General features: G+C 46.7%; 1 protein-coding gene across 4 annotated transcripts in view; it reads left to right on the top strand.

Moving 5' to 3' along the window:
• Positions 1-17,577, top strand: part of MGRN1 (mahogunin ring finger 1) — a 55,325-nt gene that overhangs the window by 29,084 nt on the left and 8,664 nt on the right. For all 4 annotated transcript variants that reach the window (XM_040591505.1, XM_040591502.1, XM_040591504.1 and 1 more), the window contains exons 6-10: positions 3,996-4,062; positions 7,027-7,079; positions 9,444-9,491; positions 13,853-13,921; positions 16,114-16,273. In XM_040591505.1, the coding sequence (XP_040447439.1) occupies positions 3,996-4,062; positions 7,027-7,079; positions 9,444-9,491; positions 13,853-13,921; positions 16,114-16,273 (397 nt within the window). The remainder of the gene's footprint in view (positions 1-3,995; positions 4,063-7,026; positions 7,080-9,443; positions 9,492-13,852; positions 13,922-16,113; positions 16,274-17,577) is intronic.

Raw genomic sequence — 17,577 nt, 5'->3', positions numbered from 1 at the left:
CTCTTCTTCCCACAACCCTGCTGTCCCAGAAGCACTGGACTCCATTTAGTGCCATGAAGTTATGGGTGGAACGTATGCTCTCCCAGCTGCCATGGGATGTTTTGTGGGTGTGAGATGAATGGGTCCCTAGGAGGAGCAGGTATGAACACTGTGCGGGAACTTGGCAGATAGATCAGGTAAACAGGGAAGAAACCCCAAGAAGCAACTTTTGATATCGCTGATCAGTTGGCACCCCAACGTCTGGGTTAGGAGGGAGACTGCGGAGACTGGCACTGGAGCTTTTCCTGGTGGAACCTGCCACTCCTCACCCTTCCTCTCCCTGCCAGCCAAAGAGCTTGTGGGAACAAATGTCTGTCCTGATCTCTCTGTTGTGGTGTTTTTTGGGGTTTGGTTTTTGTCTTTTTTGGCTGGTCCTCTAGAACAGTGGTCTACAAAGTGGGATGCATGCAAGACAATTTGTTGGGATGTTGGAAGAACTTCAGTAGAACATGTATATATATCTTATAAATATCCATATATTGGGAGTATAAAACCCCATTTTTTACTGATGGGGTGAGTAGTCAAAATAATTTGGAGACCACTGCTCTAGAAGAGTCCTGTTCTGTTTAAGGGCCACATCCTGCGTTATTAAGTGTAGCAGTACAGTGAGGGGGGTGGGGATACTCTCCCTTCTGGGGCAGATTCACACTGGTGCATTGATGCTGAATAAGGGAATGCCTGCCTCCTTTTAGTTTAACCCATAACTGCAAACAGATGAGGGCTTGGTTTTAATTAAGCTCTGTGGCTTTTACTACATAGCAAGATCTGTGGAATCCTATTAATTTTGGTATCTTTGCAACATTCCAACCCAGGCGGTACTCTGTCTCTTCAGCCTCTGAGCTTTGGCCCACGGGCTTCCCCTGCACGTGATGCAGGCCAGGGAGGCCTTGATCTTTTTCCCTGCTCTGTGCAGAATTGCCAGAAGAGATTTCTGATGCAGAGGAGTCCATCTGTAGCTATTGCTAATATATTTGTTTCTGTAGACCCCTCTCCCAGGTCAACACTGATACAGTGTTCATTTCCTGACCCAAGCTTGTATAAGAGTATTGTGTATTTGAAGACCGGGTAAAAAAAAGGCAAAAAAAGAAAAAAAAAAAAGAAAAAAGATACCTACTTATTAAAAATAAAATAAAATAAAATAAAAATCTTTCATGTATTTTGGAAAGACTGAATAGCTATTGTCTTGAAGTTGCAGTTATAACTATAATCAGTCCCGTGCCTTAACAAATGCCGTGGCGGTTACCAAGAGCCTGCAGAATCTGGTCTCCTGATGTCTTGGCTTTTCTGCCAATATATGATTTCACAAGTTCAGCCTACAAAAGCCTGAAAGAGCTGCTTTTCAATCCCTTCTGTCGTCTTGAGAGCTGGAAAGTAGGAGCTCAGATCCCTTCTTAAAGGATTGAGAAGCTTAATTTTCACTTTTGTCCTGCCAGCAAGGTTTTAACTCCAGTACTAAAGTCATGTCCCTTTGACAGCTTAAAAGGGGAGATGCTGTGGAAAAGTAAGCTTCTAGCTCCCTTTGCTTGAATCTGCTGCATCCTCTGTCTCCTCTTTTTCATCAGTGTTACTGGGAGCTCTGGTTGTGGAGAAAATGTGGAACAAGCATTGTGATTCAGAAAAGTTTCTTCTCCCATTTCAGCTCTGTGTACATATCAGTCCTTGTCCTCTCAACTCCAGTAGAATGTATACCACTAAATCTTCTTAATTGGCCACTGAAATGCAGCGTGTCTATTTGAGACAGCTGGCAGAGTGTTATCACTCAGCTGTGTACAATTGCATGCTTCAGATTGCTTTCCAGCTTTATTGGTGTTGTCCAAAACCCCCAGATTTACTTCATATTTTTGCTTAGTGTAATACTTGCATATGATGTTGTTCTTGGCTGGCCAACAGAAGGGAAAATAATGTTATGTTGGGTTGTTATGTGGAAAGCTTTATAAAAGTTTACTTTGTCTTTGCAATATGCTGGTTTGCTTGCAAGTTATAGTGTATGGCTCATGTTGAGACAGTTGTTTTCAGGTCCCTAAAAACTAATGTGAAATGGACCCTTAAGGAGGCCTTTTGTTTGAGAACGCAAAAGTTTATATCGTAAAGCAACCACAATTCTATGATGTGACTTTCCCTTCAAATGGACAAGCAGTAACTGTTGTCGTGCAGTAATAAATCAGAGCAGGAAGCAAAGCAAAACCATAAGCTTCTTTCAACAATTTTAATCAATTGTCCTCAATGAATTTTCCCTCTGTGGCATTCCATAATGGTTCAGCTGGAAAATAGTGGCTCAATCAGTCTCTTCTGTAACAAATACTGAGAGGTTAAATGAGATTTTTGTGTTTGCTCTGTTACTCTGTTGTTTTGGAAAAAGAATAGATTCTGGTAGTTTAAAAGAGGAATAAAATGTAAAACCATCATACAGAGGATGAAAATCAATATCCCTCAGGTTTGAAGACTAGCTAGGTCAAAACATAAGGTCTTCTCGCACATGCTTTCTGTTTGGAGTCAGGTATGCACGTTTGGATGGATGTGTGTACGTGCAAAGCTTTGTTATGCAGCCAAGAGTTGCTTCGAGAAAGCACTACATAAGCTGAGTGGCCCCAAAGGCATGCACCCTACACAAGGAGTGTGCAGCTATGGACAGAAGAGCAGCAGACTAGCAATTCCCTCTTCCCCTTGCACCTCCCGTGGAAGGTTGGTGAGCTGTTGCAGTCCGAAGCACGTGCCTGCAGCTCTTGGCAGAGGCACAGCCGTGTGGCTAGTAGGCTACAGCACACTTGGCTTGTGGCTGACCAGGTATATCATCTCCCAGTGTACAGGTATTCATTTCGGGGTGAATGTTTAGGTTGTAATTCATTTGAGGAGGAACCATTTTCAGCTATGTTAAGGGTCACAGTGAGGGTCACCTTCCCTCCAGGCTGGGTGTTTTGGGTTGCTCTTTGTGCCAGTGCCAATGGCTATCTTGATAGTTTGTCTTTTGTGAGGGACTGGCTTGAGAAGATCAGGCTGCAAATTATGTTGGAGCTTCGGGGAAGTGGAAAGAAGCCCCGAAGCACTACCTGAACGGTGCTGCTATGCTTCAAATTGAGTCTCAGTTTTCACTGGAAAACTGGAAACAAACTACCTGGAGCACCATGGTGAAGTGACATCTTTTTCTCTCTTGCCAAGGGATGAGACAAAAATAGCCAATAATCAACAAAACACACCAGAAATCCAGTCTCTGAGCCACTTCTGTTCCTGGCATAGGACAGTGTTTGTAAGGTTGCATTTTTCTTGTGTTTGTAAGATGACACGGAGCTTTTGAAGTGTTCTAATGAAGTGCAGGGCAAAGGAAGAAATTGAGTCTGTTTTCCTTGCACTCAAGTGACATCTTAAATTTTTACTCTTGCTGATTAAAAGGTCAAGAATCTGAATTTCCTAGTGTGCCAAGAGATAGAAGTCAGTCTGGTGTTTCCTTAAAGTGTTGTGTGAGTTAAAATTTTACAGATTTTTCTATGTATCTTCAAGAACTTCATATATGGAGTCAGGATTTCTTCTGTGGTGTAGGGAGCATAACATGTACTGCTGTGCTATAACCAGTATATCCTACCATAGGCAGGCAAAACTCTGACACTAAATATGTTTTGAGAATCTTGTCCTACCACAAATCACTCGGGAGACTTCTAGGATATATGAATTAGTGAGAATTAAATACCATATAAAATTCAAAGGGAGATCCTTTGCTTTGCTAGCTGCAGCTGGTGTTCAGTGCTGTGTCAGCCTATATATGTTGTAGTTATTCTGATTGACTGTTTGAAAGGTGGTGCCTGAATTTTAAATGTTCCTGCTCCGTTGTGTCCTTTTGAGACCAGGGTCTGGGGATCCATCAGAAGGAGCTTTCATTCCTCTGATGTTAATGCCATTTAGAGCACTGTCTTCAGGCAAGCCTGGTGTGAATTGTCTAACCTCATCTCCTTTCTTTCCCTCAGCTGAACTTTGACTTGGATCGTGGCGTGTTCCCTGTGGTCATCCGAGCAGTGGTGGATGAAGGGGATGGTAAGCATGGTGTGCTCCCTTGGTCTTTTTCAAAGTCTCCTTGAGGTTATGTGGCGCCTTCAGAGCAGGCCACCTGCTGCAATGATGAAAACATTTTACTTGTAGCAAAGGCTTGGGGAACCTTTCCAGAATAAAAATATTTCAGGAGTTCACCTTAACTTCCCTGTGTTAAAAAGGCCCAGCTAACCACAGGTTCTTGCATAAAAATGTGCTTTTAAAAACAGCCTCAGTTTTTTACAGGAAAAATGGCCAGGTATGTAGTGTAGGAATGGTGTTTAGGACAGCCACTGGCTCTGCTACCAGTGCTAGGCACCATCTGGAGCAAATGACTTCCTTTCTCTTTGGGTTTTGCATTTGCAGTTTGCAAGGTGAGGAGGGGTCTTTTTCTCCTCTTTGAGGGGTAAGTTGTCTTCATAAAAGCTATAGGCAGCTAGCCGTAGGGTGGGCCTTCCCCTGGGAATGGGCAGAGAAAAAGAAATGGTTTTAAAATGCTCGGGCACCACTGTTTCACAGCTTCATTCAGCGGTTTAAAATTCTCCTCCGTTTTCTGAAGGGTGCTGAATGGTTACAATAAATGAGCATAACCTTTGATGAGCGATAGTGTTGCTGATTTTTTTTAAAGCACGTTGCCATTTTGGAAAGTCCAGTAAATGTTTAGGTTGTTACTCACCTTGCACAGTATTTTCCTTAGCAGGTGTGTGCTCTTGGGCTCAGTCTGTTTACGCTCATTCTGAGCCGTTAGCAATAAAGAGGGCACAAGGAAGTCACGTCTTCTCTAAAACTGGGGGCTGTTGTGGTCAGCAGGAGCAGCACTTCACTTCTGCATTTTGTACCGTTTTGTACAAAATTTAAGAATAATTAGAAAGGGAAAAAAAATCAGTTGTTGATTGTGTTGTTTAGTGCAGTCACTTGCTCAGTTTCTTATGTTGTAGATGTGAAAGTGCCCAGAAACTAACTGCATTATTTTACAGTCCTCCAAACAGAGTGAAATAGAACCGGATGAGCCAATTTAAAGTGTGACTAACAAAGCACAGTGCAACATAAAGGAAATTACTTCTAAAGTGCATCTATTTTTAGTGATTTCAGGCACTGTTAGTAAAATTGACATATATGTATATTTCTTGACCATAAATATAAAACACCTTCCTCTGTTTATGGAGCTTTTGGCAAAGTACTTGTACTTTTCAATGTTGGCCATGCCTAGAAGGACCAAAAATAGAACAGGAGGCAAGCATGGGAAGCATACATTTATGCACATGCCATGCCCAGTCTCAGCCAATAGTGTACTGTCATCTATTTTAATAACCTGGAAAGGCAATGGCTTTTAAATCCTCTCCTGGAAAGAATATCAGCACAAAAATATGTAACACTTGAGCAAGATTTGAGGAAATTTTTTAGTATTTTGGTTCTTTTTTAAGTGATGGGACAGGAAGGAGCTGGCCTTGTGTATTTAGAGCACCTGGAAAATTACAGCTGGCCTGTAGCTGCTTGTATTAAAATTGAATAACAAATTAAACCAGCAGTCAGCGAGATGTTGGTTTGGACTGAATTCTGACAGGAGATGTTTGGGTGTCTTGAAGAATGTGAGCTTGTGGTGTGAGCCCTCTGCCATTCCTGCCGAAGGGATTGCTCTAAGGGAAGGGTGCAGAAGCCCTTCAGGGAGGGAAGGCGCTGCGCAGGATGGGTCACACAGCTCCGGCCACACACACTGCTTGAGTGCCACAGAGCATCTGAAGGGAAGCAGTGCCTGTTATCTCTTCCTTGGCTATACAGACTGCAGGGAGAGATCTGAGCTAGAACAGCCTTGCTTTTGGCTGGCAGTGTGGGGAACAAGAAGATGAGTTCCCAGTTTTAGCCCTCTTTTCTGCATGTTGTTATGTTCCTGGTTGCACCCAAATTGCCATGACCCATTGCAGTTACCCAGGAGATCTGCAGGCATGGACTTTTTTCTGCCACATCCTGCTGTTTCCCATTTTTTTGTGCTGTAGTCCAGTGAATGGTTCCTCTTGTCTCTGCTGTTCTGGGGGCCCGAAGGAAGCTGTTGAGCTCCTCTCCCTTTTAGAGAACACAGGAGTTCTGCCTTCACCTGTTAACTTTCTGCCACAGAGCTCTCCTGCCTGCGCTGAGCACAGCCTGGGTACTCGTCCGTCCAGGCAGGATGAGGTGGTTCTGTGCTTTCCCTTCCTACACGACCTCTGTCTCCCGTTTCCATAGGATGAGTCTGAACGTAATTAAGCCAAAGGGTCCAACCAGTTGGAGCTGAACAGAACCTGGGAGTGTGAGCCAGAGAGGCTGGGATTGTACCCTGGCTTCCTCTGTTCTGTACTTGCTGAGGGAACCGTGAATGCAGTACTGAAACCTCTGAGAGCCCCTTCTCAGTGCTGTTGGATGAAGAGGGAAGCCTCAAGTTTGGAAAAAGGAAGATATGTTTGTGTTTGGGGAAAAAAATCAGAGAACTGGAAGGAGATGTTTCAGTGTCCAAAATTGGTATGAGAAATAGATGTTTTATAAGTGTGTTGGATTGGCGTGAAAGAAAGTAATAAGTAAGATGGCTGGAAGTGCTGCCAATTACTGTTAAACCAGATGGATTTATTAATCTCTGTGATAAATTCAGGTAATTAAAAACATGAATTTGAGGAGAGTCGAATCTCACTGAGCGCTTTGTTTTACTTCCCCTTTACAACCTCTGAAAACAAGTGGGATAGTTTGGAGCTCCCAAACTATTGAAGGCATGTCTGTGGAGGGGCCACCGCAGAGCCCAGCAGGGTTTTGTTCTTGCTCTGCAGGAGTGGGAGATCCACCGACCTGCCAACCAGATAAGAAAAGTTTTAAATTTCAGGAGGAGATGAAAATAGAACAGATGGTGGTTTAGCAGTTGTGAATTGGACTAAAATTCAGCTCGAAGTAATTTTATGCTTGTGCTGTTTTCAAGGTTTAACCAGGATTGCTCTTTCTTTTTTGCAGTGGTGGTTGAGGTGACGGGTCATGCCCATGTTCTTCTGGCTGCATTTGAAAAGGTACACAAGTTCTTTTTTCCCCCCTGTCCCTGTCCTTGTATATGTAAACATTTCCATGGGTCATTAGTTTGTATTTATATAACACTTAGCACAATAGAGCCCTGGCTGGTGACTGGGGTTCCTGAGTGCTGTTGTAGTACAAATAATTGCTTGCAGCAGCTGCTGTGCAGTCTGTAATTACCATTTCTACCTGAGCTGGTCACTCAGCTAATTGTAGCTGGTGCTTCCTGTGTGTGTGGAGAGGGCATGCCTCAGTGGCTGTGATGTTTGAGGGTGGAAGGTGTTGACCATGGCTGCTACTGTGCAGTTTTCCAGGACCTCGTGATCTCTTTGCAGAACCGGATCTGCTGTGTCCAGACCCTGTTGCACCATTGTTTGGCCATAGTTTACATGTAGAACCAAGCCCTTTTAAAGAATTAGGATATATCCTGCATAAAGACTTTGAGCTCCACTACTTTTCAGTGTCATTTTTGATGTAGCTGACTGCTGTCTACGTGGTAAGGCTAAGCCAAGCACAAGCCTCGATAACAAAATCTCTTCCCATGATAATTGGACCCTGAAAACAGTTGCAAGATCGTACCACACCGTGTTTTGTCTGCTTGTGGTAATACCGCAGACACATATCCTGGCAAGTGGTACTTGTAGTGGCATGCTAAGATGAGGCAAGAGATGCTGGAGCAGGGCTGGGCATGTCGAGGGGTTCAGCATCAATGCTGTGCTGTTAGAAATTCCTTACTTCCAGGCTGGCGTGTGGCTGACTTCTGTTTCTCAATCTGCCTGGTTCCTGCCATATCCCTGAGCAAGCTGCCAGCTCTTATTCTGTTCCTCCTAGATGGATAATGTGGATGGTGACAAGCTGAGTCAGAGGGCATAGGAAGCACAGTCAGTCCTAAGGAAGCCCTGAACAGGTGAAGATTAGGGCTAATTCCCTAATTAAGCTTGGAATAGGTAAATTCCACCTAGTGTCCAGAACCTCTGAGCTCTCTGGATGCACAAAGGTGATGGCAAAAGCCCCCATAATATTCAGGGAGCTGAATGAGGTATGCGGCAAAACTGGGACCAAACTAAACCTGGTCAAGCCATTCCATCAGTGCTGGGTTATATCCCCTGTTCAGGTCTAAGCTCAAGGATTGAAAGCGCTTCCCTTTCTTTTCTAGTCTGTGTGTGCTGTGAGAGGGAGATGTTGTGTGGTGGGGCCACTTTTTATTTCTCATGTTCCACTGAATGCTTAAAACAAGGTCAAAATCTTTCTTTTTATTAAAAATCACAGGGCAAAGTACATGTTGAGTTCTTTCTCCTCCCTGTTTGATTAAATTATATTCCCCATCCTTAGAATAATCGCAGATTTTGAAGTGTAGGTCTAAATCCGGAGGAGGTCTTTGCTAATAAGCACTGCTGCTGATCACCAGAGCATGTTCAGAGGACAGACAGACCAGCAGGCCTTGGTAACTTGCTATTTATATGTATCTTTAAGATCAGAATAGTAACCTTGGTGCTATGCCTGGTCTGGCCTTGCAGCCCTTCCGAAGGCAGAAACTTGGCACTTTGTGTTTGCCTGGAGAACAAGACTGTTTTGTCTTTTGGTGCAAGGTTGTTGTCCCTTCCTTCTGAAACTCCTTCAGCACATCTGCAACTGTTGACAGCAGCAGGGCCTGCTGGGCTTTCCCCTAAATCTCCTTTCCTGCTCTCTAGACTGTGACAGAAAAGTAGTTGCTTTCTTTCAGTTTAGTTGGCCCTTGTGGGTGATGGAGAAAATAGAAATAGCACGGTGTTCCTATCACTAGTTCTGACACCAGGTGCACACAGAATTGTCCCAGCCGTTCCTGCTGCCACTGAACAAATGAAAGGCTCGAGGTGCTCCCTGCAGCTCTGAAGATGGCAATGCGGAGCACGTGTGACTTGCTTCTGACTCCATCCAGTGGACAAGCGTTGTTCTCAGCCTCATGCCAGTCCCCTGCTCTCTTGAGGCTCTGGCCTCAAGAGTGGCTCTGTAACTGGATGTTATTTAGGATGTTAACAAATATCCCCTGCCAAGTCTTGCTGGACTGGCTGAAGAAGTGTTTGCACCCAGTTGGACTCCTTGCAACCTGAAAGCATCCAGTGTGCCAGGGGATTTTTGTGTATGCTCCGACCAACTTCAGCCAGGTTTAACTTGAGCCAAGTCTGTCAAGCTCTGCACTGGAGCAGACAAGGAGCACTGCCATACCCTGTTCCACTAACTCTGCTTGGAATGATAGTCATTCAGGCTGTCCCAGTTAGACATATGCCACCTCCCCTTAACTAGAAGACACCAGCTCTGATCATGAATCTGTTTTAATTTGTACTCTTCAGTTATTTTAATGCATTTCCTTTTTTTCCTGCTAGCACGTTGATGGCAGTTTTTCTGTGAAGCCTTTAAAACAGAAGCAGATCGTAAGTACCTGTTCCCTGTCTACTGCTTGATTAAAGACCTTTGCTGGTGTCCTACTGGTGCTCTGCTGCACCCAGTGGGAAGCTCTGGTGTTAGTTCACTGAGACCCTGAGATCTCCGCTTGTTAGCTCAGATATCACAAGCAAAGGCAGTGTGCTGCTGGCAAGGCTTAACGTTGGATTGTTTGTTGCACAGCCCAGTGTGTGTAGGGGGGGCAAACGTGGCAGCGTGGGACCGGTAGAGCAATGGTGCAGGTCTCTTGTGCTTCTCTGGGAGGCAGGGTCTATGTATACATCTAATCCTCCCTATAGTTCTTACCTTGCTGGCATTCGGTGCTTCTGGCAACGCACATTGCTGATGCTTCCGTGTCTCTATAGGTGTAGGTAAATTAGGCTTGCGTAAGTATGTGTTAAGTAGTATGAGGCGCATCTGGTCATTGAGCACTGCCTGATCTCCTTAGGTTCTGCGTTTTGTGCTGTGGAAGGGTATCTTTGCGTACTCCCAGTGTCCCATGTGGAGGCTGAAAACTTAGCTTTCCACACGTGTGTGTGATAAGTTATTAGAAGATTGTCTTCTCTCTGCACAAACTGCCCTGTTGGGCCCATGGTATCTTTGGAGCAGCCCCAGGAAGTGAAACCTTTTAGCTCATCTTGCCTGTGTCCTATGAGTGTCCTGGTACTTGAGCAGTCACAGACATGGTTGTTTTGAAGCTGTTGTTTATGTACCAGATTGCACACATTATGAAGGGAAGAAGGGAGACTGGCAAACAGGGAAATGTCAGGAATCTGTAGCCCTTTTTTAACCCATCCTGGTGTGGTGTGATGTGCAGGAGCTGTGTAGTGCCTTATCAAGACTGAAATTGCATCCAGTCTTGCATAGAGAGAAATACATAAGCACCTGCAAACTGCTAAGATTGCCAAGAATTTCAGCTTATGAAAGGAAATCCAGTAGTGATCCTGCTGCAAGGATCAGCTTGAAATGTGATGGAAAAAGAGATGAGATTTTGGTGGTTGATCCCTTCACCTTTAAGTATGTGCTGTGCTTCTGCTTTAAACGTCTTTGGCTTCAGGTGCTTGCAATTGGCTAGGGTTTTCTGATCTGAATTAAAAAGCCTTTTACTACCAAGAAGGTCATTAAGTGCCTTGATTAGACACTTTTTGCTCTAAGACGTTTCTTCCAGTCCCAAGGTTAGAGAAGAGTCACTAAACATCAGTTAATCATGTCAAAATGGCATTCAGTAATTCACTCTCTGCCTCACCAGTGCCGTGCAGAGACTCACAGCCTGCCCTGCAGCCTTGCTTTGCCTAGTGACAGCGGTGTTAGCCCTCGCTGCTAGAGCTTTATCCCAGCGCTAGTGGTGAGTTACTGGCTGCTCCAGCCTGACGTCTGTTCGGAGCCCTGCGCGTCCTGAACTGACCTGCACTCCCCTCCCTTCCTTGGTACTTAACTTGGCAGTGCTGCAGCATGATCTCCGGGCTAGCTGATCAATCTGGGTCCCATGAGTATTTTTAATGGAGACAGAGGCTGTTTCGGGAGTCTATTGAGTGTGTGAAGGCAGGTTTGTAGTGGGAACATCCAGAAGAGCCATGCTCTGAAGGGGGAGCTTCGCACTGTGCTGGAAGAGGCTGCCTGAGCGCCGAGGGACCAGAGCAGTGTGATGCCAGCAGTGCCTCTTTCTCACATATTCTTCTGATCGGAGAAGAGCATTTGTGAGCTGATGAAAAGCTGCTCATTTATTGTGCTTGTGGGTTTTGGGGCGGTTTTGTTTTTTTTTAAAAGCAGTACTTACATGGCTGTGAGCTCTCTCAGTCCGCGTTGGATTACTGTGCACACTAACACAGTGTGTGTACCATTCTCCTTTTAGTGCTCCGGACTCCCCAAATGGAGGGCTGTCTTGCTTGGAAGTGCTCTCCAGGGAAGCTCCCACCCTACCACAGTATGGTTAGCTGACTCCTGCAGTGAAACAGTGTGTGCTTGTCTCTCTTTACTGGCAGACCATGTAACCTTCCCACTCAGTGTTTGGTTGCGGGGACTTTTTTTTATTGGCAGTTTGTAAAATGTAGTGCTTATATGTTCTCTGCTATGGCTTTTAAAATAGAAGGAAGCTCTTGCTAGAAGAACACACAGTACCACTGTAACTGAGGTAGCATCTGCACCCATAAAGGTATAGAGTATATGTCTGGAGTAAACCATCTGTATAACATTGTACATTCTTCACCATCGTTTTTCTTTTGCCCTCCCCTCCTTGCCATTGCCAGGATTGCCAGGTACCTTTTGTGTGCATCAATCTCTAAACCTCTTTGGGAGCAGGAAGCAGCAGCTAATGAGCTGAGCTGCTTTGTTCTCTCACCTGAGATCAGTTATAATGTAAGTACCGATCTGTTCAAAGAAATTCAGCATGGATGAATATAAACAGATGGATCAGCAGAAAAACATGACCTGGACTTGGCTGGTGGCTCCTGTGTGCATCAGCTGAAGCTGTATATAGCAACAGAAGCCTTTGGAAGGATGACGTGGTGCAGGATGGGTTGGAGAAGCGTGAAGGTGAAGGACTGCATTGTGTACAATCACCTACTCCTCCTTGTTTACTCCTACTCTTTTGAAATTTAGAGATCTTTCCAGTAAGAGCCATGTTGCAATGCTCACCCTTTTCCTACTGGGACATGAGATTCTCAGGAGGATTTTTAGAGGCAAGCAGTTAAAACAAATGCAGGCTCCTGCAGAGGCTTTAGTCTGTTCCTTTCTGACAACTTCTTTGCTTTGACCTGACAACTTCTGCACTCACTGTCACTCATCAGGATCCTCTGAGGAGTCAGGATGCTATATACAAGACTCTCTTTGGAATGTCAAGTTACAAAAGGACATCTCCCACATAATTGTTCCCAAACTTCCTGGGTGAGTTGTGAGCTGCTGCAGAGGATTTTGCTCAGCAGTCCAACAGCTGACCTCATTGCCGTGAAATGCCGGCCTAGAACAGATTGTCTGTAAGCTGCATGCTGAGTTAAACAGGGAGACTCTGGAATTAGTTTGTTAAAGCTGCTGCGTCCCAGCTCAGAGCATTTCTGAGCTGGCCAGCGGGCTGGATATAGCTAGCTCCTGCCCCCATCTTGGCAGGTGACATCTTCTGCAGCACTGAAAACCCATGGCAAAGCCGTTGCTCATCTGAGCACCTGGCTTGACAAAAGGAGAGGGGAGAGGCCAATTACACACAGAAATGCCAAAAGCTCTGGGACTGATGAGCTGTTGAAACACTGGGTTCACAGTGGCTTGGCTTCACTGCATGGTGCCAACTGGACAGTTACTGGAGGTGGCAGGAGAGCATTTCCTTCGCCTATTTGTGAGATGTGTCAGTTTGATACCTTGCAACCCCTTCACCCTATTACCTGTTGTGGGGTTTTGTGCAGAGGAACACACGCTACTCTGGGGAAGCTGCTGTGTAGCACTAAATCTTGGGGGACCAGTATCTTTGTGCATCCTTGTAGAGGGTGCTCCTCACAGCTGTAAGTGTCTCGTGCTGTACTTGCTGGTTAAGCTAGGGAACGGGGGAGAAGACCGTGCAGAGGGGACTTGTCTTGCTGGGACTTGAACCGTCGGGCTTTCTTGCCTCACTGCTTTCATTCAGCTGCTTGGGGGAGTTTGCAGACAGCTGCCAGTGTTTGCATAAAGGCATGGCCTGGAGGAGTATGTCCCAGGTTTGGGACATACTTACACCTGTGCCTGGAGCACTTTCTGCCACCCCACACCCCAATTGAGAGTTGCCACCAAGGGCCTGAGGGTGGTAATAAATGACACTGCACTGATGTAGGGTTGTCCCTGGAGTGCTTCTCATGCTAAGGAAGGTGGTTTGTCTGTCTTCAGTGGCTTGACCTTATGCTCCCAGGTGATGACCAGGGAAGTGATGTGCAGCCATCGATGTGCCAGCAACAAGCTGTTGGCACAGCACCCCTGCTGAGGTTACAAGGAAGGGTGGAAGTTGATCTTGGTTAAAGTTAAGCAGTACTTCACCAAAGGGAAGGACTATGTGAGGCTGACTGCCGCTGGTTTATTTGAGCTGTGGGTACATATTCCCTCTTGATCTCTGAGACAAGCAGAATACTTGTTGTCTGAATGATTTTGAAAAAGGTGGTTGCTTGGTCTCCCTGCTCAGACCAGACAGGATGAGTACCACTTTTTGAGCAAGGAGACACTTACTCTCCCAGCTATCTTTTGCAGTATTTGTTTCTGTTAATTTTGTCATGTAGCTCTAGGGGAATTGGCTGTTGTGGGTGTAACATGGACATTTTGACACAGGGTGGGAAGGGAGGTGGTCATGCAACAGCAATGACAGAGCAGCTGGCACTCCAACTGTTGTCTTCTTTCCTAGGTTGACCGAGTGAGTTATCTGCTTCAGGAGATCTACGGCATCGAGAACAAAAACAACCAAGAGACCAAGGTAAAGGTGCTCAGGAGGCTGTGCTCCCTGAGCTGGGGTTTTCCAACCTGCACCTTCTGCTTTTGAGCTTAACTGTGGGGCTTGGCAGGGCAACGTGGAGGTGCTTCCCAGAATGACTGTCAAGTCTGTGTCATTCCTACAAGCACTGAAGAAGCTGAGAGATGACAGGTCCTCACTGTTGAAAGGCCCAACAGTTGGTGGAGTTGTGCTAAGGTAATTTTAGGTAGTGTGAGAGTCTTGAGGATGTTCCTTGGGGCTGGGATTGCTGGGAGGGAAGGGCATCAGTGTCCCGTGGGTGTTTCAGAGCACTGATTTTTAAGGCTTGTAGAGACAGCCGTGGGCCACTGTCGCAGCCTCTCTGCAGTCAAGGCAGTTGTGCCTGGCATCTGTGCTTTGGTCCTCTGGCTTCTTCATGTTCTCCTGTTGGGGGGAGGCTGCATGTCTCTGTAGCACTGCAGGGGAACTGAGCTCTCTAGGGCTTGCCGTGTCCAGAGAGCAGCAGCCTGCATTCCACAGGAAGAGGGAGCACGACATTGCTAAGGGATGTATATGCCACTGCCATAACCGGAAACATTGCCCATCATTAAGCAGCAGCTTCTGCCTAATCCCAGTTTGCTGCACAGCCCCATGCAGATTACGTGAATGCTTTGTGCTTGCTTTAACTTTATGCAGAGCTGCCCTTTGCTGTCGCCTGGGCTGCAGAGTGTACCAGGTGCTGGCCTCAGGATCAGACCACTCTGGTGTATGTAATGCATGATTTGCAAACAGAGGAGCAGCCACAGAGCAAGACAAGCAGGATTTCCTCCGCAAGCAATGCAGTGTCCTGCCCAAAGCATCCTGTGATCTCTTATCTGCCTGTGCCAACAGGTAGTACCTGAAGAGACAGGATGGAGAAGTCTTTTCAAAGATTTTTCTTGCACAGTATCTATTTAAGAGGATTGAAGGCTTCCCACTGGGTCATTCAGGGTCTTGTGATGATTCTTTTGATCAGCAATCACACATTTGTGGCCCATCAGACAAGTGGCTCGGGGCCATTTTTGTTCTTCTGAGTATACTTAGCAAACTGTATTAATGGGAAAAGCAAAAAGCTTGCCCTCCCTACCTCCCAAAATAGATGAGGAATGCATGTGACAGGGCAGACAGGCTTGCAGCCTTTTGCTGTTGTAGTAGGCAGGCTTGGTGTGGATATGCCAGCAGCAGATGCTATGTATTGCTGTTTACACCGAGGTTGCCCATGGTCTAGCATGTGTTAGCACTGGTGGCCAAAGGGGCCTCACGAAGCAGGACCAAGCAAAGGTGGAAGGTGGCCCGTGCTGTGTCTACAGTTTGGTGGGCTCTGGCATAACTTCTGTGGGAGACTGGGGGGGTCTGGGTGTCAGTGAAGAGAGCTCTTGTGGTTGAAGAGTGGGTTTCAGCTCCCAGCAACAGCTTGCTTGGTGGCTGTAATCTGATTTGTGGGATCTGACTGACTGAAAGACCGGTGCGATGCACATTGATATTGAATGGGCTCACACCGACCTTTTTACCGGGGTAGCTGTGAGCAGGTGAGCATCCCAGGCTGGTTCTCCTGCAGCTGCACTGAAGCTTGTGCCAGCACAGGAGACTGGTGAAGATGCTGTGGCAGGAGAACCACTGGCTCCACCACTTGCTCAGAGGACTTGTGGAAACTGGGTTAGACATGGCTGGAGTGCCTCCTTCTGTCCAGGCCGGGAGCAGGCTGACCTGCTGCCTGCCACTGTCAGCAAGCAGCTCCTTTTGGGGCTGTCCTCTCTCTGTGGACGTGGGGCAGAAAGGCTGGACTGCCAAAGAACCTGCTGAGCCTGGGAGCCGTCAGGCTGGCAGGCAGGAGTTTGTTCTTGGATCCCCTCAGCCAAGGGATCCCTGCCCCAGAGGGGCTCCCCTCCGCACACAGCCTAGCTCTGGGGAAGGACAGCGGTGCTGTGCATGCACAGAACGGTACCTGGTCTCTGGCCTTCCATGAGCTGGGAGCAGACCCCCGAGAGGAAGTCTGCAGCTGGGCTGTGTGGGCCGGAGCTTGTTCTCCTTGAGAAACCCCTGCTGAGAGCTGCAGAAAGAAGACGCCAGCTTTCCCACAGACTTTTGGGTGGGAAATTTCCGTAGGCTTCAGAGTTCCTTGGCAGTTTGGCATGGCCCTTACCATTCACGTGCCAACGTCTTGCTTCTCATCGCAGCCTTCAGATGACGAGAACAGTGACAACAGCAACGAGTGTGTGGTTTGCCTGTCTGACCTCCGCGACACGCTCATTCTGCCCTGCAGACACCTCTGTCTGTGCAATTCCTGTGCTGACACCCTGCGCTACCAGGCCAACAACTGCCCCATCTGCAGGCTGCGTGAGTATGTGCCCAGGAAACAAGGGCATCTTTCTCCCTCCTAGACTCCTGTTCAGTCAGTACAGGTTGTGAGAGGGAGCATGTATTTTATATACCCCACCCCAAGGCTCAGCGTCAAATATTGCTGCTGCTCCCACTGGCACCTGGAGATTCCTGGCACCTAAAATAACTGTCCTTGAACAGGGAAGGAGGAGAGCACGTGAGAGAATGGCTCTTTGTCCAGTGCCTTCCTGGGCACTTGCCCTCTCCCTGGGTTGGATCTGGAGGTGTGGGTGCTCTGAGCTGTGCCATGTAGGCAGTTCTTGTGTTTTGGTGAAGTTGATGGAAAATCCTCCAAAGGAGGGGACATAGAAGCTTTATCCTGAGAGTATCTGGCCAAGACAGAAGCCAGCCCCACCAGAGGGCTGTCTGAGTACTTTGCATGGGTTTTTTTTCCCCTTTGACAGGCTTACTTTGACTTCACCAGGGAGGGAGAGGTGAGATAACTGTCAATTTGGAGTCCTTTGCTTTGCCATCAGAGTTAGGAGGATCTGCTTAATGCCTGCATTGCTCAGCTGCCAAAAGATGGAAAAAATTAAATAGCCGTTCTGACACTCAGGTGACACTTGCTGATTTCCATGTCTTTTCTCAAAAGCACAGAGGCATAGGAGTCTCCTGAGAAAATGCCTGTGTTTTTGCTGCAATAGACAGATTGTGTGTTTTGCCCTGTGCTTGGTCTCTGAGGTATTTGATTGTTTCTAATTGATACTTCTCAGGAAAAGACAAAAGAGCCTCAGATGGATGTTTGGCCTGAGAAGTTAAGTCTGAACAGTTCAAACTTGGCAAAGATGCAGTAACCTTTTGGAAGACCTTATTGGAGGAAGTGCCAGACAGCTTTGACTATAAGTAGCAACTTAAAACACAGGAACAGCATTATCTCATCCCCACAGTGCAGCAGAGTAGGTTGTATTTGTTTGGAAAGTGCCCCCGTGTCAGACTTCCTGGGAATCTGCTTCTGGGGACTGCAGAGGCAGCGAGGATGGATTTACACCTCTGTCCTCTGGCTCCAGGCTGATCTTTCAAGCGGCTGGGTGCAACAAGACCTAGGGAAATGCCAGGGCTTTTCCTGATGTACGAGCAAGTTCTTACAGCTGCATCAGAACAGATGTCTGGCTCATTTGTACGTGCCCTCAGCACAGAGGGACTAGCAATATTAAAGACCTGCAGATAGAAAATGGGACTGTGGGCAGGGAGTGGGGATCAAAGCTGTTGTGGTGGCAGGACCAAGGGATCTCTGTGCTGGACACAGGAGTAAAGCCACTGAC

The sequence above is a fragment of the Falco naumanni genome, chromosome 4, assembly GCF_017639655.2.
Source record: "Falco naumanni isolate bFalNau1 chromosome 4, bFalNau1.pat, whole genome shotgun sequence".
Classification (NCBI taxonomy): Eukaryota; Metazoa; Chordata; class Aves; order Falconiformes; family Falconidae; genus Falco; species Falco naumanni.
Note: the sequence above shows the minus strand (reverse complement) of the source record. Positions and strands in the feature narration are given on the sequence as shown.